General features: G+C 36.7%; 1 protein-coding gene across 2 annotated transcripts in view; it reads right to left on the bottom strand.

Moving 5' to 3' along the window:
* KCNH7 (potassium voltage-gated channel, subfamily H (eag-related), member 7) overlaps positions 1 to 26417 on the bottom strand; it is a 504650-nt gene that overhangs the window by 95072 nt on the left and 383161 nt on the right. For both annotated transcript variants that reach the window (XM_008579962.1, XM_008580673.1), the window contains exon 7: positions 4510 to 4935. In XM_008579962.1, the coding sequence (XP_008578184.1) occupies positions 4510 to 4935 (426 nt within the window). The remainder of the gene's footprint in view (positions 1 to 4509; positions 4936 to 26417) is intronic.

Below are 26417 nucleotides of genomic sequence, written 5' to 3'. Positions count from 1 at the left end.
GTGGAAACTTCTGCTTTAACTCTCAAGGACTATCTAAAAAGAGAGTCGTAGCTACCTTATATGTAGACATGTATATGCATACATGTCTTCAAATTGTGATTTGTTAATTAAAGTTGAACATGAGTATGTCTGATGTTTTAGAAACTCGTTTCCAACAACCTAATGACATCTATTGTAAAGATCAGGTTCAGAAAGAATAGGTGACAAGATGATCAGTTTCTATACAGATGCCTGCTAAGGTTTTCCTCATATCTAGAATTCACCTATCAAACTAAGGAATCAAACATACTAATGTGAGCAGAGATTCCTATTTTCTACAAAAACTTTCCCTTAAACATCACTGTAGTTACTTAGGTTTCAAAGGCCGTTCTTGCTTGCATTTAGGATTCATGAAAAATAACAATAAAGCATGAAAGGAGAAAGGTTAACAAAGCAAGTAATTAATCACAAGAATCCTAATTTTCAGGAGAGGAAGAGGTTAATGAAGCATGTAACTAAGCAGAGTTCTCTAAATTTTAACTGTTCATATGTCTGAAATTAAGATTTGCCACGGGTAACCTAAATATGGAAACATTTGAGGCAGATAATCAAAAGTTGACTTTGTGAAGTTTGAGCTAGTAAATTGCACCTTCGCATCAATGATATTGACGTAATTTTCCATGGTTGGCATGATGTTTGATGATGCAAAAATTAGGAAATGGAGCATCTTTTCCTTGTCTCCCTGGATGGCATTAACGTCAGAAAGGTATTAGTGATACAAGCAAGCCCAGTTATTGCCAGTATTTATTTTCCTCAATATGTTTTTAACATTATAGAAGATCCTGTAGTTACTAGTAGATGGTTTGCATTCACTTAAGCTAAAAAGTTAAACAGTTATTGTGAAAAAATGAGCGATTATGCTATGTCGGCTTTAATAAAAATGTATATGCCAAGCTATCCTCTCAGCATTGTTAACATATATGTTTTATAGGCAAAATATTATAGCTGGGGGTAGGCCCGGTGGCGCACTGCTACAGTGAACTGCTTGGGAGCGCGGTGGCGCTCCCGCCAAGGGTTCGGATCCCACATACAGACCGGTTCCCGCTCACTGGCTGAGCGAGGTGTGGGCGCAGCACGGAGGGTTGTGATCCCATTGCCGGTCCCGGTCCGGTACGGGCGCGACACTGAGGGTTGCGATCCGTTGCAGGACATGAAAAAAGACAAAAAATATTATAGCTGTAAAAGTCGAATATTTTTTCTTTTCTAGTGTTGAATGCAAATAAAAGTGTTACAGGAGCTTAACATTTTGGGAAATTGGCAAGGACATTAAGACATTAATGTTTAATTAACATTGACAAAATTATTTTTTCTAAGCTATATTGTGATGCTGTGATGCATGGAAGAAAATATTTTAATAATTTAGTTAAAATTAAGCAACTAAGACATCATGACTGTTCTTATAGTTTGTTGAAAACCACTTCTTCATTAGTTTATTTATGCATTTATTTTGTAGAAAAGTTAACCTATGAGCACATGAAAGCCCTCCCGTGGACTTCCTCTTTGTCCCAGACATGGCCACCAGATCTCATATATCTAAACAGCAGAATTATTCCTGCCACTTTAAAAAATGCAGGTTTCAAGGCTTTACTTCAGACCTACCAAATATGAAACTCCAGCCTCTTTTAAAGAATCCACACAGAAATTGGTGCATAGCCCTGGTGTAGAAGCACTGATCCAAACCAACCCTTGCCATGATTGTATATCATTTTTAACTTAATGAATTTCATTTTTCTTTCTTATACTCATATATATATCCTTCTAGCTGCTCATGTGGTGCTCAACCTGCCTACGTACCATCTGTACTCCGCTGACTAATAGGCATCTCACACTTAATATGGCCAAAACAGGAATTTCTCCCCCACAACACACCTTTTTCAGCCCAGGTTTTTACCATCTGGATAAATGCATTACCATTTATAAAAGTCGTCTAAGCAACCCCTCTACATTATCCCCCTAAAAAAGGTCAAACAAGAATAAGCAACAAAAAATCTTTGAACCACCCTTAATTCTGCTTTTTCTTTTACTCTTCCGTACAATGTTTAATCCATCAACAAGCCCTGACAGCCCACCCTCAAAATATATTCCCAGTTTATCTACTTTTCATCTCTGTTGCCAAGCTGTTCTTTTGTCCCTCCTGCTATGGGCTCTAAACTGGTTCCTCCACTCCTACCCTGACTATTCAGTCTGCAGAGAACAGCCTATGTAAGCTTTCGAAATGTCCATCAGACAATGCCATTCCCAGTCCACAGACTCCTGCTGCAGCCAGAGTAAGCAAATCCCATGACTCTACTTACTTTAGTCCCTGTCTCTGCATCTTCGTATCTTAATGCTCCATCTTTGCTTGCTGTGATTCAGCCTGGCTGTCACTGGCCTTTTCTCTGTTCCTCTAACACACCAAACTTGTTTCCCAATTGAGTCATTTTCACTATTGTTTCCTCTGAACTGTGGTTTCACATGGCTGGTTCCTTCTGGTCTAGTGTCAACTTAAATGGCACCTCCTCAGAGGCCTTTCCTAATCAGTCCAAATTGGCCACCTACCCGTTATTCTCTATCACATCCACTCACCTTGTCATCACAGCATTTACTCTTTTCTGAAATCATCTTGCTCAGTTATTTGTTGGTTTGTTTATTATCTGTCTACTGCTCTCTGCCATCCCCTAATTCCTCTATCCCAGTCCTAGAATGTAAGTTCCTGGAGAACAGAGACTTTGTCTGGTTTACTTCTAAATCTCCAAACCTGGGATGGTGCCGGTCACTTTAAAGGATACTCAATAAATATTTGCTGAACGAATAAGGTACTGTGTTATATTACTAAATAGAAATAGTGCATAGTGTGGGACTGACAAAGTTGCTTAATATTTCTGGGTTTTAACGGCCTCATTCGTAAATTGGGAATAACAGTACTTTAACTTCCCAGGCCAGGGACTGAACTAGATGATTTCCTGTGGTTACTTCTAGTTCTAAGCTCTACACTGGCAGAAGGACTAGATTTTAATTTGGCAGTAACACTTATGGTAAGTTCAGAATTTGCCAGAGTATTTAAAGATTAAGACTCTAAAGTTTAAAACACAGAAACTTCTTAAACTTTCTTCCTTCCCACCTGTAAGCTTATCTATAAAAGTACTAGGTTTTGCTGTTGGTGCATATATTTTAACTTCTGAAAAAGTGAGGTTTTATTCTATTGTTTATCAATATGAGCTTATTTGGATAATTATATGGATCACCTATTGTAAGAAACTCAGAGTGAAGACTTTCTTGTCTTTTAGTTAAAATCCAAAGTTAGGAGAATCTAACATTAAAAGTTTACTGTAACAGTAGCTGATTTTTTTGTTTTTAAGTATTTTGCAAAGAGTTTCACATACGATATCTCACTAAAGTCTCAATTTTTAAAAACAATTTAAGAGGGGAAGGTAATATCATTATCATTCTTTTACAGATTTTACAGGCTTGAGACTGTTTAAAGTTTGTAGAATCCAAGAATAATGTCTTGTTCCATTGCTCTGCTCTGAACTGACCCACAGTTTGACTAGCATGTTCTGCAGGAGAGTTACTTCTAAACCTACTGGTTCCCCTTGGCAGAATAGGATTCTCTTGTCCTGAAGCCTTCTTTGGCTAGGGAGCAACCATCTGCAAGGGGGATTGCTGAGATTTGGTCTCCTCTTGGGGGTGGGGGTGGGGGTGGTGAGAGGTTCTTGCATAGAAAAGGACACTGAATTTTAAAAATTCAGCACATTGAGATTATCTTTCTCAACCTAGTCCCTTAGAACTGCTTTCAAACCTTCTGCAAATTTTCCTATTATAGAATCCAGAAAATTTATGTACAATAAAAATCAGTGCCAGTTAAGTGGAGGGAACTTTAGGAGAACTTAGCTTCTTTTGGATCAAGGAGCCCTTAGAGAGTCTGATTAAAGTTATGGATCCTCTATCCTGAAAATGCGCTATACGTATACTTCTTATATTTCCTTTATAAGGTATTTGGAACAATAAAAAAAAAGTATTTTCCAACCTCAATATTGCTGAAGAGAAAAGGGTTTTGAACAAGACATTTCAGAAGGTGCCCTCTTCCAAATAGTTTGAACAAAAACCAAATCCTTGCTGTCTTAAACCACAATAATAAAGAAAAAAAAAAAAAGATATCCTTAAAGTTTGACAGTTTTATACCCATGAAGTTAATACGTAATTTTATATCCTGAGTATGTGCTGTGTGCTATACAAGTTGTTTTAAAGTTTAATTCGTCGGTTAAAGGATGGAGAGTCTTTTGCATCTCTTAGCAAAAATAAAAAGAATTTGAATTATCTGCAGTGGAAAAATAGTTCCATTTCATTTTAGAGCATTTCTGACTGAAAATGAATTAGATCTGTGAGACATAGAAAGCTTATAAAGCAACCACTTTTTTTTTTTACAGTTAAAGTTGATTCACTTTTATTATTGCAATCTTTCAGAAAATAAGATTCTTAAGCAGCTCTTACCTCATCAGAACCTGATCCAAAAATCAGCAAGTCAAAAGGAATTGCTGCAACCATGTCAATCAGGAACCAGCCTTTGAAGTAGTGTATTGCTATTTTGGCGGGATCACTTACCACCTCTTCATTCTGATTTACATATGTTGTTCTGAAGTTTATGAGAATATCTATGATAAACATAATATCCACAATCAAGTCTACCACATTCAAAGGGCTACAAGAATAGCCACATTCTCTTCTCTTCTGTTCTTCTCTGTCATTGAGGAGAAAAGCTGCAGAGTAGGGGGTGAATATAGCCGTGTATATGACCAACAGTAGAATAAGCCAATCCCAGACTGCCTTGAAAGGGCTGTAGTGCAATATTGTAAACTTGTTGATGCGCGGTGTCTGCAGTTTATATTCTGGCAGGACATCTGCTCCTAAAGAGAGAACCTGAATACAGAAAAGAAAAATCATACACTGCATAAAAAATGCCATTATTAACCTGGCAACCTATAATATATTAAGGTAATTGTATGGCAAAAATCTATTGCAAAGGATTCATGTAATTTTGAAATATGTATGAAAAACATACATACACTTAAATGAACCCATATAAACCCCTACTATGCAGTATATTTGGCTCTAGAAAACCTTGCTGGTATTTCTTGATAAATATGATTTTCACTGAAAAATAATGATTATTGTCACCGAGATACTGAGGAACAGGTACTGTTTCCATTGGAATATAATACTCAGAAATAAAAATACATAGCAGTTTTTAGAAAATCTCTCTTTTTTTTTTTTTTGTCCTTTTGTGAGACCGGCCGCACCGTGCTCAGTGAGCGCTGTGAGCGCACCGGTCATCCCTATATAGGATCTGAACCCACGGCGGGAGTGCTGCTGTGCTCACAGCACCACACTCTCCCGAGAGCGCCACGGGCTCGGCCCTCTTTTTAGAAAATCTTTTTTTTTTTTTTGTCCTTTTGTGAGACCGGCCGCACCGTGCTCAGTGAGCGCTGTGAGCGCACCGGTCATCCCTATATAGGATCTGAACCCACGGCGGGAGTGCTGCTGTGCTCACAGCACCACACTCTCCCGAGTGCGCCACGGGCTCGGCCCTCTTTTTAGAAAATCTTAAAAGCAGTTTTGGTGTATGAGTAATTCAGTTTTCAAATCTAGGAAAAAATTGGCCGTAATGAATAGAAGCAGTCTACTTGAATCCATAGTCATATTTAATTTATATGTAATTAAACCTTGATAAATTAAACCCAACTCACCCAAATTTTTAATTAAACAGAATTAATTAAGCAGTCTGTTTTTAACATTAAGAAAACAAAGGCAAATGAGATTAAAATAGACACAAAAGAAACTTTTCCCTAAAAGGTTGAGAGAGCATTTTACCTCAAGGAGCCCTTTGAGAATCTGATCAAAGTTATGGATCCTCTATCCAGAAAATGCACTACACATACACTTCTCATATTTCCTTTATAAGGTATTGGGAACACACAAAAAAGTATTTTCCAACCTCCATATTGTTTAAGAGAAAGGGGTTTCTCTTATTTATTTCTGGAACAAATATACTTTCATTTAAACTCTTCCATCTCATTTAGAGAATTGTGAAAGGAAAATACTGCACAGAGATACTCAGAATGTTGATCTGGAAATGTTGCAAGATTTTTAGCCACCAAAGGCTACTTAAAACTCTATGATTTATTTTACTTAATAAGGCATTGGGTAAACTAAAATAATTCACCTTTTAGGGTTTTTAGTTTATCTGAAAAAATAAGAGCTAAATTTGAGTCATGCCCCTACCAAGAAAAGTCCACGATTTTGTGATTTTAGACCAAGTGTGAAAAACAAAGTTCAAAACAAAAAGGTTATCTAGCTATCCAGTAAATGTAATTAGCCTTAATATATAATTTTAAAGAATTTAAATTTTATAATGGCTGTACAAGTGGCTCATAGAGAGCCATTTTTTTTTTTTTAAAGAGAAATGTAGATTATAACCTCATACTAGGAATATCCCATACATTTACAATGGCCCTATTTCCAAGTTAATTTCACTAAGTGGATTTTCTCAAACTAGATTTTTCTTTTTTTTTTTTTTCCTTTTTGTCTTTTTTCGTGTCCGGCAACGGATCGCAACCCTCAGTGTCGCGCCTGTACCGGACTGGGACCGGCAATGGGATCGCAACCCTCAGTGTCGCACCTGCACCTTGCTCAGCCAGTGAGCGGGAACTGGTCTGTATGTGGGATTTGAGCCCTTGGCGGGAGCACCACCGCGCTCCCAAGCGGCGCACTGTAGCAGTGAGCCACCGGGCCGACCCTCTAACTAGATTTTTCAAAACACAGCTAATACATCATCAGCTTTGCAGAATATCTGGTAAACCCCCATTGGTTAATCAGAGAGTATTATTTCTGAGTTTTTGGTAATTCTATCCATCTTAGTTTTAACTTGACTATAGTAATGAATTATCTCAGGCAATTTTCAATTATACATTTTATTTTTTATTGTCATATCTCATACCATTTTTCCCCATGTAACAAGTTACCACTCCTATCTCAAAAAAGACTTGAGAAGTAAAGTATCCCCAAATGAGATACAACATAACTTTTAAATATAGCATAACAAAAGAATTCAGCTGAAATAGGAAAAGCTACTTTTTGATAATAGCTAAACTAATTTAACTAGCTTTGAAAAAAATATTACAGAATCTGACCTGACCATTTAATGAGCCCAAAGAAAATTTGAACCAACCAATTTATGCAGAAAACAGGGCTTTATTTGAATCTAATATGAGAAATGAAAAGAGCTAATTATTATCAAAAAAGAAATCTGGAGAATAAAGTGATTTTATTATTTGTGAAATATTAAAAATCCTCAGAATCTAAGACATACATGTATATAAGTACATAACTTCCAAAATCCAAGTAGAAATAATGTTTAGATGATCTGTCACTTGATAAGTGCAGATTAATAGAACTCCGATTCCATTATGTTTAGTCAGAAAACCAGTGAATGAGATCGTGATCTGGAAGACATGGATCATATCTTAAAGTGTCATTATGTAGAGTTCCTTTCTCAAAGCCAGGGACTACTCATGTGTAGAAAGTAATATCCAAAACTTTACTTTGGCTTTTAAAGTCATCTAAAATATAGACCTATTTTATCTTTCCAATCGCCTCTTCCGTTAGATTTCTCTATGCACACAGAGTACTCTAACAAAACCAGAGCAACATTTTTGAACTTCTAAGATCTTTTCAAATCTCTAAATCCACAAATTTCTCTCATGAAAAAGGGTATGTAGTCATCAAAGAGAACAAATTAGTCACTTCTAAAGACAGAGATATGGAGGTTTTCAAAAAGTTTGTGGAAAAATAGAATTAAAAGATAATATGAATCATTCCAAGAGCTTTTTGAAGTACACTTCTGTTTGTCTGAGCTTGCTCACTGCTTACGTGACATGCTTCTGACACCAACCTCCCGCAGGGGGCAATTGAATATGTGTTTTAGCAGGAGTATAAATCAGAATACAAGCAGTACCTTGGTACTTCCCCGGAAAAGTAAAAACTGTGGCTGGAACACTTTCTCTTCCACATACAGAGACATTCATTTAACATTTGGATGATCACTACTCTGAGAGCAGATTGAAAAGTGGGAAATACTCTGTCAGTGAGATCGTGGAGTGTATGGTCCTTTGGGAGATAGATGTGCAGGAAAATGGGAGCCCTGTTGAGGTCCGCTTCACTCAGTGCCTGGAGTTGGTGGTGGTCCTGATGCCGCGGTGGTCTTCATAGAGTACTTTCAGGAAAAGATGGAAGTTGAACTGAGACTTTGAGTAGGAATTGGAATAGGACACATTTGGGGGATGAGGAAGTTATAAAGGGAAGAACATTACAGGCATAAGAACAGATTTTTCCTTAGAGCCTCCAGAAGGAGCTAACTTTACCAATACCTTGATTTCAGACATTTAGCCCCCAGACTTGTAAGATAATAAACTACTATTGTTTTAAGACACTCAGTTTGTGGTACTTTATTATGGCGGTCCTATGAAACTAATACAATGACAAAAAATGAAAACAAATGAAGTATAAAATATCTACAAGACCAGTGAATTCAAACTACTATCACTAATTCAATATTTGACATTTCTATAGGTCAAAAATGATTAAACATTGGCTATTCTGTATGGTTTAATGGAATAGGTAAAATGTTTTTCTCTATTCTAACCTCAGTGTCTTTTTTCAAAAGTGTGTTGTCAAAATACTGTTACAAACTTCAAAAATTTAATTGCTACATCAGGATAATCTGACCTAATCCTTAATGCAAACCCTGCTCCTACTAGGCTTAGAAAACCTATTTAAATGGTGTTACTTGATAACTCTATAAGAGTTTTTGTTTACTGAGAGTTAAATTTAGCTTTAGGTCATTATTGAGCTCTACATTAAGTGATTATGTAATCAAATTTATCTGTGGAACTGGATTTAAAAAGGTGGTTCATTTGTTATGTTCCAATATACCCATTGATACAGAATCATTGTAATTTGGTATGTAGAGCAGTGGAGTGTGTTTTGACAATGCACCTGTAGTAATTAGTGTGGTACCAAATGTGGTGTGGGGTTTTTTGACTTTTATGTGGCTATGCATGTATTATATGATCATCCAATTGCCTCACAACTTTTACTTGCCAAAAAACTTCAAAAGCTTTTATTTATACAGCATGCTTTAGCATCATGAGATCTCATTGTAAATCTAAATGCAGTCAAGGGCACTGAAGTCAAGTAAGTGGCAGTATTCTGTTATTAGGTGTTCATACTAATAATTCAGAAGATTATTGTATTGTTTTAATTTTTCACCAAGATACAGGAATTTTTAAGATTATCCAAGAGAACCCATGACCCTTTGAGAATATTCCTTTCCATGAATATCAATTTGATAATTGTTAAATGTTATTAGGAAAGGAAGTCAAGGTGGCTGAATTTGGTTTTACAGAGACAAATTTGGCAATGGAATTGAGGAGAAACCAAAGAGTTTCTCCAGTGACTTAGAGGTCAATTAGGACCTTGGAATGCCAGGAGAGAGATAATTAAAGCTTATAGTAGGGGCCAGATGGCAGAGATGGAGAGAAAGAGACACATTTGAGAAATAAATGCATCTCGGGGTGTAAGGATGAGGTGGTGAGAAACATTTGTTTCTTTACGGCTCCAATAATAACAAGTCTTATTAAAGCCAACCTTGGTAATATAAATCTCTGAAGGCCCAAACACATTTGGAGTAAGGAAAAGTGCGCTAGACTTTAAATTTGAATTCCAGGTATGATTTTTCTGGCAAGTCATTTTAATCTCCCTGGATTTCAGGGTTTTTTGTTTTTTTTAAAATCTGTGTGATGGAGACAGTAATCTGTGCCTAAATCACCTATCTATACAGAGTTACCATACCACATCAGGTAATTTCTACAGAATTAGCTGATCAAAAATGAGAAATGTTTACATGCATGAAAATATTTTCATTATTGTTCAGAGTTCTAGGTTATTTGTTTAAGTCCTGGTTCAAATAAACCAACTGTAACCTAAATATTTACAAACTAATTGGAGAAAGTTGAACATTGACTGAACATTGATAATATTAAGAAATTGTTTTAGTTATCTATTCCTTGTAGTAAACTAAGCCAAAACTTAGTGACTTAAAAGAGCACTCATTTTACTATACATGGTTCTATGACTCAGAAATTTAGATAGGGCTTGGCTAGATAATTCTTTGGTTCCACACAGTTGATGTCAACTGGGGTCATTTAGCTATATTTATTTGGTGGCTGAGCTTGAGTGGAGAACCCAAGAAAGCTTTACTTTTGCCATATTCTATTGTCCAAAGCAGAAGTAGACCAGCTCAGGTTCAAGAAAGCGGAGGAAGAGTCTTTATCTCTTGACAGGGGAATGAGATGCATGTGGAAGGGAAGGAATTGATAATGGTCATTTTGGAGACAAACTATCACAGGAATTATTAAAAATTATTGTTTTTAGGTGTGACAATGATATATAGGTTTTGTTTTTTTAAAATAGTCCTTACCTTTTACGAGTACAGAATGAAATATTTATGGATGAAATGTTATAATATGTGGGGTTGGCTTCAGAACATTACAGAGTGGGGGGAAGAGAGGGAGAGAGAAGGTCTGATTATATGTAACAATATTGGCTGTATGTTGATTTTTATTGAAACTGGGTGATGATTAGATACCATTCTTTCTATTTTTATAATGTGTTTAAAATTTCTTACAATAAACAGTGAAATAAGGAATTCTAGAATCTTGGTCAGAAATATCTAAGATACTTGAAGATGGAATTTCTAGATTAAAAAAACCCAAAAAACTAGGTCTGCAAAAGTCACAGGCTCACCCTATCAGAATTGAGTTGATCCCTTATTAGGCAAGTTTGGATTCCTGTGTACATAGCACAGTGTTTACTTTGCTCTCTGCACATCTAATTCGTATTATGTAGATCTCTGTTCAGCCACGCAGACTGTACACAACCAAACTTTGCACAACCTTGAACGGTTTGCAGTTAAATTTCCATCAGATTGGTGGCTGGGACAAATCATGCTACAAAAGGATAGTTGATTGCACATGCTATCTGCAGATATCCATTCCTCTGAGTATGCTTAGCTACATTTCCTCGTCAAGTTAGATCAAATACCGCCACATTTCAAGACTCATTACATCAGGCTTCTTACTAAAGTACTTTTACTTTGTTAGACTTTCATATTAAAACTTCAAGCTTTCATTCTGGATTGAGTATATAAGAAGTATATTTCTTTTTTTAAAATTATTGATTATATATACTCATAGGGAAGAAGTATATTTCTACATTTTTTCCAACAAAACTACCACTAAATGCAATGTTCACACTATTTAAGGCAATTTTGTAAATGTTTGCATTATATATTCCTTTTAGAATAGATTTTTATTTCTAGAAAATGATCTCTCTTGAGGAATAAAGAAGTTTCATCTCTTTTTTGTTCAAAAAAACAATAGGTTATTTCATTAATTATAATCTCTATTTTTCTTCTTGCAGAAAACTATGGGTTTAGAAGTATAGTATGATTATTTACATTTCCCTTTCATTGCATTAATTGTTCTATTGCCATTTTAGTGGTCTAAATACAAATATAAAATTTTACAATGTCAGCTCATACCTCTTTGGACGTAGGATACATGAATACATGTTAAGTCACAAATAAGTTAAAATTATTCATGATAGTGCTTTGGAGGCATTGTTTTTGGAAGTAAAATTTTAGATAGGTAAACATATTTTAACAATGTGAACAGAATTTTAAGTAGCCAATGACTAAAAAGAAAAAAAGCTGCTACATAGTCTTAACATTTTCTTAAGAGAATCAACTTCTCCCACACATTTGAGAAATAACATGCTTCATAAAGATAAAACATGATTAATTGAACTATTATAAGGATTTTATTTTAACAGAGAAATAAAAAAGGGGAAAAAAACCTCATTGTATAAAAAAGGGAAATTCCATGGTCTCCAGAAACACATTTCTATTTTTTCTTTCTCAAACCACTAATTAAATGTACAGTTTAATACAGACTAAAATATGGTTTTCTTTACCAAATACAACTTTTTTTTTTTGCTAGCACATTGCTATCTGTTTAACCTCTAACAGTTAAGAGTGATATAAAACCAAAATCTTTATATGAAACAGCACTATTTATTCAATGAAGATCTACTGAGAAAATTTTGTGTGAACACCAGGATTAATAACTACTCTTCCTTTTTGAAAAGTGCAATAGGGAACGATTAAGCCTTCCAAAAGATTATACAGTACTTTTGGCAGCTGTTAAACACCATGCTGAGGTGTTGGTAGAGACTGCTCATCTGTTATTTATCCTTTACTCCGGGACTTGCACTTTACTAATAGGCTAGCCGTATTTTTATCTATCAGAAAGACTACTTAGTAACAAAATGAATCAGAGAGATTATATAGCATCAGGAAAGATTTAAACTCCCCAGGCTTTCAGCATATGATTTGAGAAATACAGCCAAACCTGAGTAATTATCATTGAAACAGGCATCCTTAGTGATGATTACTCAGATACTTAAATTAAAAGATGAAGAGAGTCACACAATGAATCAAATCTGCCACATAGGAAGTCTTTTTCTTTTAAAAAAAAAATTAAAGAAAACATTGAAATAAGGTAGTAGAATCACTGTAGCATTCTGTATTCAAATAATTTTCTAAACTTTAGATTAAAATAGATATTTGGCCAAGGGTGTGTGTGGGGGGGGGTGGTTATGCATGTTGCATTGAGTGGAGATGATTGTGTGATTTTGTAAAAATCAGAATCATTTAGGTTCAGGTTCAGCTAAATGTCAGGCATAGTGTTTTGTTCTGTAGGTACTATATAGTATGTTCATTTTAAAACAAATCTCTTCTTGAAATATGTGTGACTCAAAATTTGAGAGATATATTGGATGATATCATAAATACTTATGGTATGCATATATTATTTCAAATATGTGCATATTATAGAATATAGTTTCTTCCACAGCCATATCTTAACTTCCAAACTAATGGTGGCTGGACAGTGTGTCTCTGTTTTGTACCTCCAGTCCCTGTGCCAAGGTGATCTGAGGGGCTATGGCACCACCTTGTAGCTGATACCAGATGCTCTTTCACCTAATGTTTGCTTCCTTGCCTCCTCTCTCCTCTTACTTACTCATGGAAACTACAGGTATTAGTCTGTTTTTGTTGCTTATAATAAAATACATGGAAATGGGTAGTTTATAAAGAAAATGAAACTGCTTACAGTTTCTGAGGCTGGGAAGTCCAAAGTGTTCAATTTCCTGTATTAATCTGTCTCTGTTGCTTATAAGAAAATACCCAAAACTGACTGATTTATTAAAAAAAACAAAATGTACTGCTTACAGTTTTGGTGGCTGGGAAGTCCAAAGTCCAGGGAACACATCTGGTGGTGGTGATAGTGACCCAGGGGTCTCACATTACAAGATGGTGGAAGCAGAGAGAATAATCTCTCATGTGCTCTTCTTTTAAATCCCTCAGAACCACGTCCCTGACCACCATTATCAATCCATTCACTACGGCATGTTCCTAAATCTAACCACCTCTTCAAGGCCCCACATTTCAACAGTTAACGGTGGGAATTAAGCCTCAATGAGATTGGTGTGGGGGCATCCAATCTACAGCACAACATGTGCACTATGTCTCCATTTCCTTAATCTTTGTTTTCAAGTTGATCTAATTTGGGAAAAAATGGAATTCAGATGGAGCATGTAGCACACTAGTTCATGAGTAATGCTTTTGCAAATGTTTTTTCAAAAGCACAGATGACTGCAGAATAGGCTTAGAGACTGGAGAGGGAAACAAAGGTTTGAGGTAGCCAAATTTGAGGTAGAGGTGCCAAAGCCAAAGGGAAGAGGTGTTTGTCAGGCAGTTAGAAGGGCTGGGACAGAGCTCTAGAGGGGGCCGGAGGTAGAGATTTTAACCTGTGGAGGCAGTGCCTGAAGGTCTGGAAAGTGGATTCATTTGCCAAGAGTATGTAAAGAGAGGGAGAATACACTGGGAAATAACTAAAATGTGGGATGGAGAAACAAGCATTGCCAGTATTCCTAGGGCTTAGCACAGTACCTAGTACATACATAGTAATACACATGGTAGGTTCCTCCAATTGTTGTTGCATGGCTATGCTTGTAGCTGTAAGAGAAAGAGGCAATAGAGACAGCAAGACTGAAAATTCAAGAGAGAATGGATTTTGATAGAGACAGCAGTTGTGCACCAAACTTTTGTTCTTTCTATGGAGTAGACTTGTTGCTAGAATGTTTCTGCCTAGCCAAGAACCACATCTTCCAGCCCCATTTGCAACTAGGAGTGGCATGTGTCTAATAATGAGCACTTCCTGGCCAAATCTTCCAAGAGGTGGGTGTGTCTTGACTTGCTCTCTCTTTTTCCTTCCACTGCCCAAAGTCAGTTGCTTCCAAGGCCTCAGGACCTTAACTCCTATGGGATGGTGGAGCCTCCAAATATAGGAAACCTGGGTCACCAAATTAATGACTGGTGTTAACAATGAAAGTGTGTCAATGTGTAAAAGACCAATAAAGCACGTCTGAGTCCAGCAGGATCATGTGAGCCAGCTCTCCCATCAGTCTGGTGGCCTTTGCCAGGATGGGTTGAATAGTAGTAAAGAAGGGCAAAAGAGCAGGCATGCTCATGCTCGCTGTGCTCATCCAGGCTCTTTCTGCCCAGGTGTCCCCAAAATCACTACCACAGAACCAGAGGGGAACAAGAGGAAAGCTCCTTTGGAGAATGACGTGCTTTCTTCAACATCTGCTTCCTTATCCTGGAGAAGACCGAACTCATTGCCATAGCAGCTACCACTCACACCTGGGAATGACGAGGAGCTGCCCACCTCAGTGTCCTCTGTCAGCTTACTTTGGTCCTTGCTCTTTTTTCCTTTGAAATATGGTATACTGGATGACACTGTGACTGCCAAGAGAGCGCCTGCTCAGCTCATCAATGCTATCTCTTGGAGAAGGAGAATCATAAACATGAAGTATCTTTCCTGTTAGTTACCAGGCTCAGTACTGAATTATGACATTTAATTATTTCAGCAGCTCTTTGAGATAAGCATTATTATCTCCAATTTTACAGATGATGAAACTGACTCGGAGAGGCCGAATAATTTATCAGGAGTCTCAGAGCCAACTGTAACATTATCAACCATAGTATTAGCTAACTTTATTGAATGCCTATTATTTACTGAAGTCTTTACAGGCATTATCCCATTTAAATGTAACAATTTTAAAATATGTGCACTTGTTATTGGTTGAATTGTATCTCTCAAAAATATATGCTCACGTTCTAACCCCTAGTACCTGTGAATATGACCTCAGAATACAGTCTTTGCAGATGTAATCAAGTTAAGATGAGGTTATACTGGATTTGGGTGGGCTCTAATTCAATGTGACTGGTGTCCTTGTAAGAAGAGAAGATATACAGAGATAGGTGCACAGAAGAATGCCACGTGATGATGAAGACAGATTGGAGGGATGCTTCTACAAGCCAAGGAACACTAAGATTTTCAATAACACCAGAAACTAAGAGAAAGTCATGGAACACATTTTCTCCTAGAGCTTTCAGAGAGAGAGGATAGCTCTGCTGACACCTCGACTTTGGACTTTTATCCTCCAGAACTGGAAGAGAATAAATATTTTTTGCTTTAATCTACTTAGTTTGTGGTAATATGTTATGGCAGCCCCAGGAAACTAATATTGTGCTATTGTTTATTCCACTTTACAGATGTGAAGACTGAGCTTAGCTAACTTCCAAGGCTGTTTGGTTTTGTAGGGCCTGTATTCTTATACAACATACCAGTATTTAACTCATTTCTTTGTGGAGATAAAGCCTGTGTTTTCCTCTTATACCTACTGTTTCCAGGAGGAGAAGAAATTCTTTTTAAAAGGTATTTGTGAATGTTTTCAAAATGCCTTTAATAAAATTCTAGTCACCTGTGACAAAATGGTGAATAAAGAGAATTATGTAGAACCACTTCTTGCCATGACCCTAAACACTGCTTGTTTGGATGGACACACATGTGAAGGACAAAACAGAAAAGTTAGATCACCATGGATGAGCATCAAAAAATGAAAATAAACACAATTTGCACTAATTATAAATCCATAATATGTCGAATATTGTTGGATAGACCATGCTCCAGACTGACATAGGGCCCAGCTATATACCCTAGCTCTGCCATGGCCACTTTTAAATCTCCATGAGTATCAGTTTCTTTAGCAGCAAAATGATGACAGTGATACCTATCTCACAGGCAGCTGTGAACTAAGTAAAACAATTCAGTGGATTGAACTATATCCCCCCCAAACTCCCTGAAGCTTGAATTGTGTCTCCCAAGTTTTATGTATTAGAAACTTAGCCCCCACCATGACTGTTAAGAGGGTGGGAAATCCTATTACGGTAATTGAAAGGCGGAGCCTTCAAGAGGTGATTGGATTTTAGGACCGTGCCTAGTGAATGGATTAAAAATGGCGGTCAGGGGCGTGGTTCTGAGAGCTTTAAAAGAAGAGGAGAGTCTGCTGTTTGCTCTCTCTGCTTCTGCCATCTTAGGATGTGAGACCCCTGGGTCACTGTCGCAACCCCCACATGGACTTTGGACTTAGCCTCAGAAATTTAGCAATAAATTTCATTTTCTTTATAAATCACCCAGTTCAGTGTACTTTGTTATAAGCAACAAAAACAGACTAATGCAAACAACAAAAGTATAAAGTTCCACATATAGTTCCTGTGTATCATAAATACCCCATAAGTGATTATTACTTTCAAAATTATAGTTTTAGGTGTATTTAACTAGAATAGCACAAAATTAAATTACAAATAACATTTAATGTGAATTATAATTATAAACTGAGCCCAGCTCTCTGGTGTGACTCTTGGAGCAAGTCAATTATGCAGAGATAAAGATTGCAGAAGACAGACGGGTAGGCCTATCAGTTATGTGTATTTGCTAGTAAGATAAAAATGTTTCTTTGTTAATGGATATCTCAGTTATAATATATTGCTCTGTGGGCCACATGCAATGTGGAAATTTAGGGAACCAACTATTTTTTAAAAGCCCTCAAACACTTTGAAAGAACCCAGTCTAAGCAAGTTATAGAATATGTTCTCATAAAAGCAAGTGTCCTGGAACTAGCAAACATGTAGTTGGTCTAGTTGGAATTACCTATCATAAAGAGAATGGAACATCTGTTGGGTAGTTGGAGAAAATTACTTGTAAGCATCTTCCAAGATTGCATGAATTTCTCTATTTTGCTGCAAGTAATTAAATGGTATTTCTTTAAAATAAATTCAGTAAGTATTTATGAAGGCTCTGTCAATTTTAATATTTCAGTGTACTTTCCAAAAATCTCTTAGGAATGACATATGCAGCAAAAAAATATAATATAATGATCTCCGAGAGCCTGCAATTCTATTATTTTTCAGACAGGTTGTTTACTCAATTTTACTAAAATAGTGTGATTTTACTGTTTGCATAATCTACAGGTCATACATTAATGTATTTAGATGAAAGAAATCAGAAACACTATCCGTGAGAATTCCAAGGTGATTGGGAAAAGTAAATGTGTGTGTATGTATATGAGCAACCATATAATGATCTACCACAGTGTATTGTCCTGGGATGTATGGGTGGGCTTTTATGAACTTCCTGAAATTATTTAAAAGAATTTAGGGTAGGTGTTGCTGTTTGTTTCTCAGGGGATGCATGTTCATGTCTTTTACCAAATTCTCAAAGTCATCTGTGAACTACAAGCAGTTAGAAACTCTGATTTAGAGCCTGAACTTCTATGGATCTCTCAATTCTTTAGGGCCAAACACACTTACAATCATCAGATGAGAGAGAGACAAAGACAGGGAGGTGCAAGAGTAAAAGTAGAATAGGTAATATGAGAGAAGATGAAGCATAAAGCAATGGGGGTAGCACTCTTAGGAAATGTGCTCAAAGTCACAATAAAGTCAAAGATGGCAATTTGCCTGAAGTACAGTTTGATGATACTCCATTATTGACAGATTTTCCATGTATTTACAAGGTGAATGGCTTGCTAATTCTCAGACCTGTGTTTTGCTTTTTAATCACTTGGCTTCCTGATGGATATGTTAATTAGCCTGCTTTGATCACTTAAAAATGTATACATGTGTTGAAACATCACATTGCATCCCGTAAATATATACAATTATTATCTGCCAATTAAAAATAAAATAAAATATTTAAAATAGCAGTTTTTCATGTCTGCTAAATCTTCATATAAGAAATGTCTTCCCATAAGAGATTGAATAAATTCAGCTACTAAGTAGTCTTAGCAAATGTGACATCATCATTAAATTTGTAGCTGATGAGTCCAACTTGGTTGGGCTGTGTCTGATGGTTTAGCATCAGATAAGAGTCTGTAAAACCTGACCCTAACTGCAGAAATCTACTCAAGTCATTTACCTTAGTAACAGGTTCTTGGAAGGCTGTCATTTGCCTCCGGGACTTGTTCTTTTGGGAGGTCTGGCAAGCTTCATTAGGGACCCAGAAGAGCAAGGAATAGAAAGTGCTAGAATGGGCCGGCCCGGTGGCGCACTGCTACAGTGCGCTGCTTGGGAGCGCGGCGGCGCTCCCACCGAGGGTTCGGATCCCACATACAGACCGGTTCCCACTCACTGGCTGAGCGAGGTGCGGGCGTGACACTGAGGGTTGCTATCCCGTTGCCGGTCCCGGTCCGGTGCGGGCGCGACACTGAGGGTTGCGATCCGTTGCCGGACACGAAAAAAAGACAAAAAAGAAAAAAAAAAAAAAAAAAAAAAAAAAAGGGAAAAAAAAAAGAAAGTGCTAGAATATCTATAGGCCAACTTAATACAATCATAAAAGTAAAGCAAGATGCCTTTCACAGAATCAGGTGTTATATCATCTATCTCTTTTTCTTTTCTTTTTTTTCTTTCTCCCTTCCTCCCTCCCTCTTTCCCTTACTTTTTTCTTTCTTCTCTAATGAAAAGTTGTAACAGAAGTCAAACTTCTGCAAAGAGGAATTATGAATTAGATTATAGATTCGCTTACTAGATTATTTTTAGATTTTAGTTTATCAATATACAATGTAGTTGTTTTTCATGATGACCTTAACCATGTTTGCTATATTTTCTGCACTTCAAACCATCCCATATCCTTTCCTGTCCATACAGCAAGTAGTCAATATTTTTTTCCATTGGATGACTAACCTGTGATGTAAGTGGTGAAAAATATGTCAGGAGAGGAGGTTGTTTATGTGAGAAATTATTTCTGTTGTTTTAAATTTGAAAGGTCACTTGAAAAATGTCTTTCTAGGACTCATAAATACTCCCTAAATATGCTATGGGTAGCCTGATTACTAAAAATCTGAATATCTTTTCAATGTTCAAATAATAACAAAAAATGAAACAAACAACAGTTACAGAAAAGGTTAAAAAAAAGCATTCTGTCTTAAACACTGAATAAATCTGCATAATATGAGAAAATTTGAAAAATAACAGATTTTAATTATATTACCTGTTCTTCCAAGAGAGAAAACAAATCATGTATTCTTCTGAAAACCATGATGAGTCTCATAATTAAATCTGGACTGATTCTATCACAGTCAAGAAAGAGTTAGGCCTAAATGTCAGCTAGACATATCAATGAGGTAAATTTCTTTGTTAATCAGCTATCAAAATCTTTTAGTAGCTAATCTCTTTCAAAGTCATGCTGAAGAATCCCGATGTAGTTAATTCAAGAAAATCACCTTTGGTCTTTTAAGTAACTTTGAACCAATGAACACACGAATCATCTGAAATAAATGAAAATAAATAAATATGGCATTCTTGCTTACTTAGAAGATTTGATGTAAAAGTGTAATTTTGTACCAGAGCCTCATTAACTTCCTATTTTTGTGCATCACCTCACAGGGATAACGTCCTAGGAGGTAATTTGTCTTGATTCTAAATGGCTGAATTCCATTTTGGCTGATATTATAATTTTTATCTCATGAGAAATTATTTTAGTTTTGACATTTTTAGAAAAAAAACTACGACTTCTCTCCATGCCTCCTAAGGAGAGGCATGAATCTGATAATACCTAACTGAAACAAAAAGTATTATGCAAGTATCAAAGAACAAAGGGAAATCAAGTCAGTTTATGCCTCCTGATGACAAGTATCATTTTCTCTATAACCTCTAGCTTAAAAATGTGTAATAATATGATTATGTCCATGCTTCAATCTCCTTGATTTCTTCATTTTTGCAGCTTTTACATCTCACTGTTATATAAAATATGCCAGTTTTTTTCAAATGCAGCTAAAAACTGCTACATTTACTCTCATGTGAGAGACACAAATGAATAACAAATACATGTATTGTTTCCTCTGAGGCCTTTAATCAGATTTTACATGATAAACAGGAGTAATGTCCTTTAACATAACTTATTTCACAAATAATTCTTCTGATTAATTTTTCCTTATTGATAAATTTACTTCAGCCTCTCGTATATGAAAGAGTCAATAAACTCTATTCTATATTGGTATCTAAAATACTTGTTCCCCAACTCTTGGATTTCATAGTCTAGTAAAATTAAATAGTAAGTAGGGCATATCATAGGGTTGCCAAATTTTTAGTTAATTAGTTATGAATGTTAGAAAAAAGCAACTATCTTTATCATGAACATTTTATAAAAGAATGTTAATATAAAAAATTGGAAAGGGCAAACTCTTAGAATAAAAGACAGTCATTTTAAATAAGTAAATTCAGCTGTATGAAAACATTATTATATTGTTTCATCTTTCTCATTTTGCTGTGGACAATATAACCTGTATCACCTGAAAGCACTGCTCTGCAGACCTGGGTAGGGAAGAATTGTGAGACAAATGACCTCAGTAATGATGTAAGTGGGTTGAGCTAAGTGATCTCTAATATGTTTTCCAGTCCTAACATACTCTGTTTCCCACTGTCCCTGTACTTTTTGAACTACAAGTCACCAAAACAGTAGATAGTGATATTGAATTTAAGCTTTGTGATGAAAGGGGATTTCTTATTAAAATAGTTCAAATTTACTCAGATTTCCAGCATATTAATATATATTTTTAAGGCATGAATGTGTATTCTACACACTTTTTGATAGGCAGTTGCTGCAGCAGTGAAGGACTCAACAGAAGGCAGGCCCCTGAATACAAAGATTTCTGCCTGATTATATTTTGTGTTTAATCCAACTGTGCTAGAGTGAAAACTGCCTCAGATCAATCATTTCGGTCACAAGAATAATGTTCTGTGCAGGGACAATTCAGTGAGTCATGCTGAGTAATGATGTATATTGTATTCTTGCTGAGAGTACAGGCAGGATCTGACTATAGTTAACTGCGTATATTAATAGTATGCATTTACCAAAGAATGCACTATGTAACATGTGCAAGCTTGTGTGCAGTCACGCATCTCCTTATCCCCTTATCCTAATTTTAACTTTTTCTTTGTGTATTTTTTAAACTTTTAATATTTACCTGTACATATTTGTGGGGTACAGTGTGTTGTTTCAATACATCCATATATTGTACAATGATTCACTTAGGGTAGATAGCATAGTTTAGTACTCATTTTAAGTAGCTATGGGTCAAAAGGAGGCATCAACCTAAATTATAGACTAGCCCCATTAATTTTCAAATCCATCATCAATATTTCATAGAGTGTCTCTCTGAGCTAACCTCAACTTCTAAAGATAATCAGAATCTACCCAGTATTGCATGAAATCAAGTTTAACATCTTGTTAGTGTACTGTCTTATCCCTCTTTGTTTAATTGACTGCATCTACTTCCTTGCCACTATAAACTCAGTGTTAGGGAATAAGCTTATAATGTGTTGCAGTTAAGTACATCAACTGAATACATGTAACAATGTTGGTATGCTGGCTAAGGACTGAAAATAGCAAAAGAGAGAGACTATATGTTAAACGTGCTGAGGAAGTTTTCCCAGGAAATATTATATCATGAAAAAAAAAAAACTTAGAAAATACCAAGAACACATTGTTGTGATTTATTATATTTGTTGTAGATTCAGAATGATTAATTTTAGCAAAGCAAGTGCCAGCTCAGCCTGACATCTGGTGTAGTGTTACTTTACAGGTAACTAGTTTGGTTCCTCATGTCATTTGAGGACAGGAAACAGGCTTTAAGTGATCGACATTCAGCTAAAACACTCAAAATTATCTAATTGTCAGTAAATTTTGGACCAACTTAACTGGACATTAACATTACAAATAAGTTGTGGAATGAGGAGAGGTGATTCAAATATATTAAATGTCAGACAGAGTAATAGTGAATGATTAAGGGAGAAAGAATCACTTACAAATGAAGAGATGGGTCATTTTAGTCAACTTTTGCTTGTAGGAGTATCTGCTCTTGAGAGAGAGGTAGATTACCATAACCAGCATGCTGGTTCAGAATAATTCTGTTAGACTTCAGGATGAATTTTAGTTTCTTCCTATGACAGTGGGAGGCTTTGTTCTGGGAATTCACAAGATATTAAAAACCATACAGCCTAAAGGATTCCACACTGAGGCCTGGAGAGCTGTGTGAATTGACTGTCTTTAGGGAACAGTTTAGTTAGCAGAAGAAGTTATCTTGTCACTGAGAAGCTGGAAGTGATTTTTTTTCATCAAAGCTTGTGAAATCAATGTCAACTGGATTCTAAATGTAATTCACCATGCTTGATCAGCTGGTGAAATTGTGCCTCTGTGTGCCAGGAGCTGACTGCCTTAGTCCTTCTGGGCTGCTAGAATGAAATGACATAGACTGGGTAGTACATAAATAATGAAAATTTATTTCTCTCAGCTCTGGAGACCGGGAAGTCCATGATCAAGGCTTTGGCATGTTCAGTGGCTGGCGAGGGCTAGCTTTCTGGTTCATATAACACAGCATCTTCTGGCTGTGTCCTCAGATGGTAGAAGGGGCAAGAGAGCTCTCTGGGGCCTCTTTTATAAGGACACTAATCCCATTCATAAGGGCTCTTGCCCTCATGACTTAATCACTCACATTGGTGAGTAGGTTTCCTCATATGAATTTAGGGGGCACACAAACAGCCAGACCATGGCAATGACTCTTATCAGCTGCTCAGATTTTTTGATACTCACTTCTCTTGCTCCTCTCCATCTGGAAGTAGCCACCCTGGCAATGGCTCCACTTTAATGTGTTTTGTGTCTGTTTATCTTAATTTAGAGGAGTCTGATTACTGGTCACCTGATATACTCAAAGTTCCAATAAGAGAAGAAAAAATTCAGCAGCAATCTCAAAATATTAAAATCACTGCAACACCAAGATATAAATAAAAATCCCAACACTATCTGACTTTATGACTTTGTACTAAGGAATATAAAGTTATAAAGCCAATACAACTGAAACATGCACATATAGTTTCCATGTAGTTATCCCAAATAGGGGATAGGTTATCAACAAAATGTCTTAGTGAATAATTTAATTTTCTTCTTCTATTTCTGTATCTTGGGCGAGCTATTTATTCTTTATTATAATTCTTTTGAAAAGTTAAGATGACACATAATGGTTAAATACTTATATAAAATATTATGTTATATTGAAACAGTAAAGTCTTATCAACTCATAGAAGCCAACACATTTGAGGGCAAAAACATATTTTAATATAATAGCTAAAACTTCAGGAAACACTGACTCAGCAACAACTATGCTTCTGACTTTGTACAAGAAATGCTGCCAGAGGTGGTCCCTGAGCTCAAGGTGTTCTTGGGCTGACCTGGGAAGTCAATGTGCAAACCAGTAATGTTCACAACATGGGACAAAGGCCAGGCAAGCAGGATTAATCGACGGCTTTGGGGAGATCTAGGGATGTTTGGCAAAGGTACTAGTTGAGTGAATCATAAAATGTGGGTTTTTTTGTTTGTCTATTTGTTTTTACCGTTGGAAATCAGATACTTTTTAGAGAGAGAACACCACAACACTAGCAAAGCTTGGAGTCATGCTCCTGGAGCCATTCAGAGAGATGAGTGCTCTGGTCCTTAAGCTTTTTTCATAAGGACTACCTTTTTCATAAGGACTACCTAGGAAGCTTGTCTAAAGGCTAAGTTCCTGCCCTTTTCCTCTGATCTAGGCAAGTTCCAGGAATCTGAATGTTAACAAGCATCTAAAATGAATCCAATGCAGTTTAGTCTGCTGTGTATGTATTTGTAGGTTTGTGAATATGTGCATTTGTGTGTGTGTGTCTGCTTGTGCATGTTTAGTGTCTGTGCATATGTCTGTGTGTTCACATGTTGGAGCAGGCACAAGACGAAGGGGACTCAAGGATTGTATGGGTGAAGAGGTTTGTGGGGAGAAAATTGTGGAGTTTGAAAAGCCTGACTGAGGGATTTGGCTTGTTAAACGATGTAGTTATTACAAAGTTGTAGATTGCAAAACCCCAAATAACAGGAAGTCAGTGAAAAAAATATCGACTTTTATCTAAATTGTGTCCTAAGAACTGCAAGTGAAGAGAAGCATGTTCTGTGATCTAAAAACTCTTATTTGGGACCCGTCTCTTCAAAGGCTTGGCTGAAATATCCTCACGGAACCAGGATCTAAGGGTAAAGGGATGAGTAAGTGGGTGAATAAAGTAAGGTGAACAGATGAAGAAGAAGGAGAGACTGTATCAGCAATCTTTTAATCATTTATCATTAAATCATTCAACCCACATTTACCGAGGGCATACTGTATGTCAGGCACTGAGCTAGGCTCTGTGGATAAATGACTCATTCTTCCTCTTGAAGAGCTCACATTTTAATAGGGGACATCAAAAATTAAACAATGACAATACAGTGTGATGAGTACCACAGGAGAGTTAGGCGTGGAAGCTAAAGGAGTGCAGAAAAGGGCCACCTAGTCCAGAACTGTGTGTGTGTGTGGGGGGGGGGGCTTCCTGGGGGAAAACTAAAAATCTCTGAATTGAGTTCTTAAGAATAAATGGAAGTTCTTCAGATAAAAGAGTGTGAAGGAAAGGTAAAAGAAATAACCTTGTAAGAGGTCAAAATTGGCTTCGTCCTGTAGGTTGGTTTGGTTGTACAACGTGAGGTCTCTCTATGTACTAGACACTGTGCCAAGAGCTGCTCAAGGATTATCTCACTGAATTCTCACAAGAGTCCTATAAAGTGGGTATTGTTTCAGTTTCCAATGAAGAAATTCAAGCCCTAAGAGGTTAATAAACTTGACCAGGTGCATAAAACTGGTAAATCGTGGAGCCAGGATTAGAACCCAGGCAGCTTGGCTTTAGAGCCCAATGACTTTAAAGACCATTTAATACTGTCTTTATGCACTATATAGAAAGGGACTTGTACATCATAATAATAATAGATATTTTCCTGAGGACAATTAGCAGTTGTTAAATGACAGAATAAGATTTGCAGTTTTTAAAGATGACTTGGCCATAGCAAAGATAGTTTGATTGAAGGGAATCAAAATTGGAGGTTCTGAAACTAATTAGAGGTGAATGTTATAATTCCAGAGAGAAGTGCTGAGGCTTGAACTAAGATGTCCCTCCACGTGGTAGGTAGTCTCTATGATGGCTACCCGTAATTTCTGCCTCCTGGTTTTCACGTCCTTATGTACTCCCTTCCTAGTGAGTGTGGGCTGGACTTCCTGACTTACTTCAAATGGACAGAATACAGTAGAAGAGACAGGATGTCACTTCTATTATTAAATTATACAAAGACTGTGGCTCCTGTCTTGTATGTACTCTCTAGCTCTCTCTCAGACTGCTGCTCCAGAGGAAGCCAGCTGTCATGGTGTGAGGCAGCTCTGCAAGGTTCACATGACTGAGCTCAGAGGAGGATCTTCTGAAGCCAACCACCAGCCTGGCGAGTGAACCAGGAGGCAGATCCCTTCCTAGCTGAACCTTGAGATGACTGCAGCCATGACTGCCAGACACCTTACTGCAGCCTTGTGAAAGACCCTGCGTCAGAACCACCTCACGAAGTCTCTCTACAATTCCTGACCCACAGAAACTGTGAGATAACAAATGCTTGTTGTTTTCAGACACGAAGATTTAGGTTGATTTGTTATGCAGCATTGGATAACTGACCCTCACCCTATCATCATACATCCTCTAAGATCCTGGAGACACTTGGTATACATGTGGCAGGATGCCATTTGTGTACAGAATACTATTTAGGAGAATTTTTTCCAGGAGGATATTAATAACTCTAATTGACAATAAAGCCCTAATGAATTCAAATTGTCTCACAATAATAATCTATTTCCTCAAAAAATACATTTTTGGTATTTCTAGAATAATTTTGGAAGACCTGATAGTGAATCCGCATGCCAGCTAACATGGCATGAGGCCGATAGTTGTGCTTGCATAT

The sequence above is a fragment of the Galeopterus variegatus genome, unplaced genomic scaffold (genome assembly GCF_000696425.1).
Source record: "Galeopterus variegatus unplaced genomic scaffold, G_variegatus-3.0.2 Scaffold1, whole genome shotgun sequence".
NCBI lineage: Eukaryota > Metazoa > Chordata > Mammalia > Dermoptera > Cynocephalidae > Galeopterus > Galeopterus variegatus.
The sequence above is the reverse complement of the archived record's forward strand: the minus strand, read 5'-3'. Positions and strand labels throughout refer to the sequence as shown.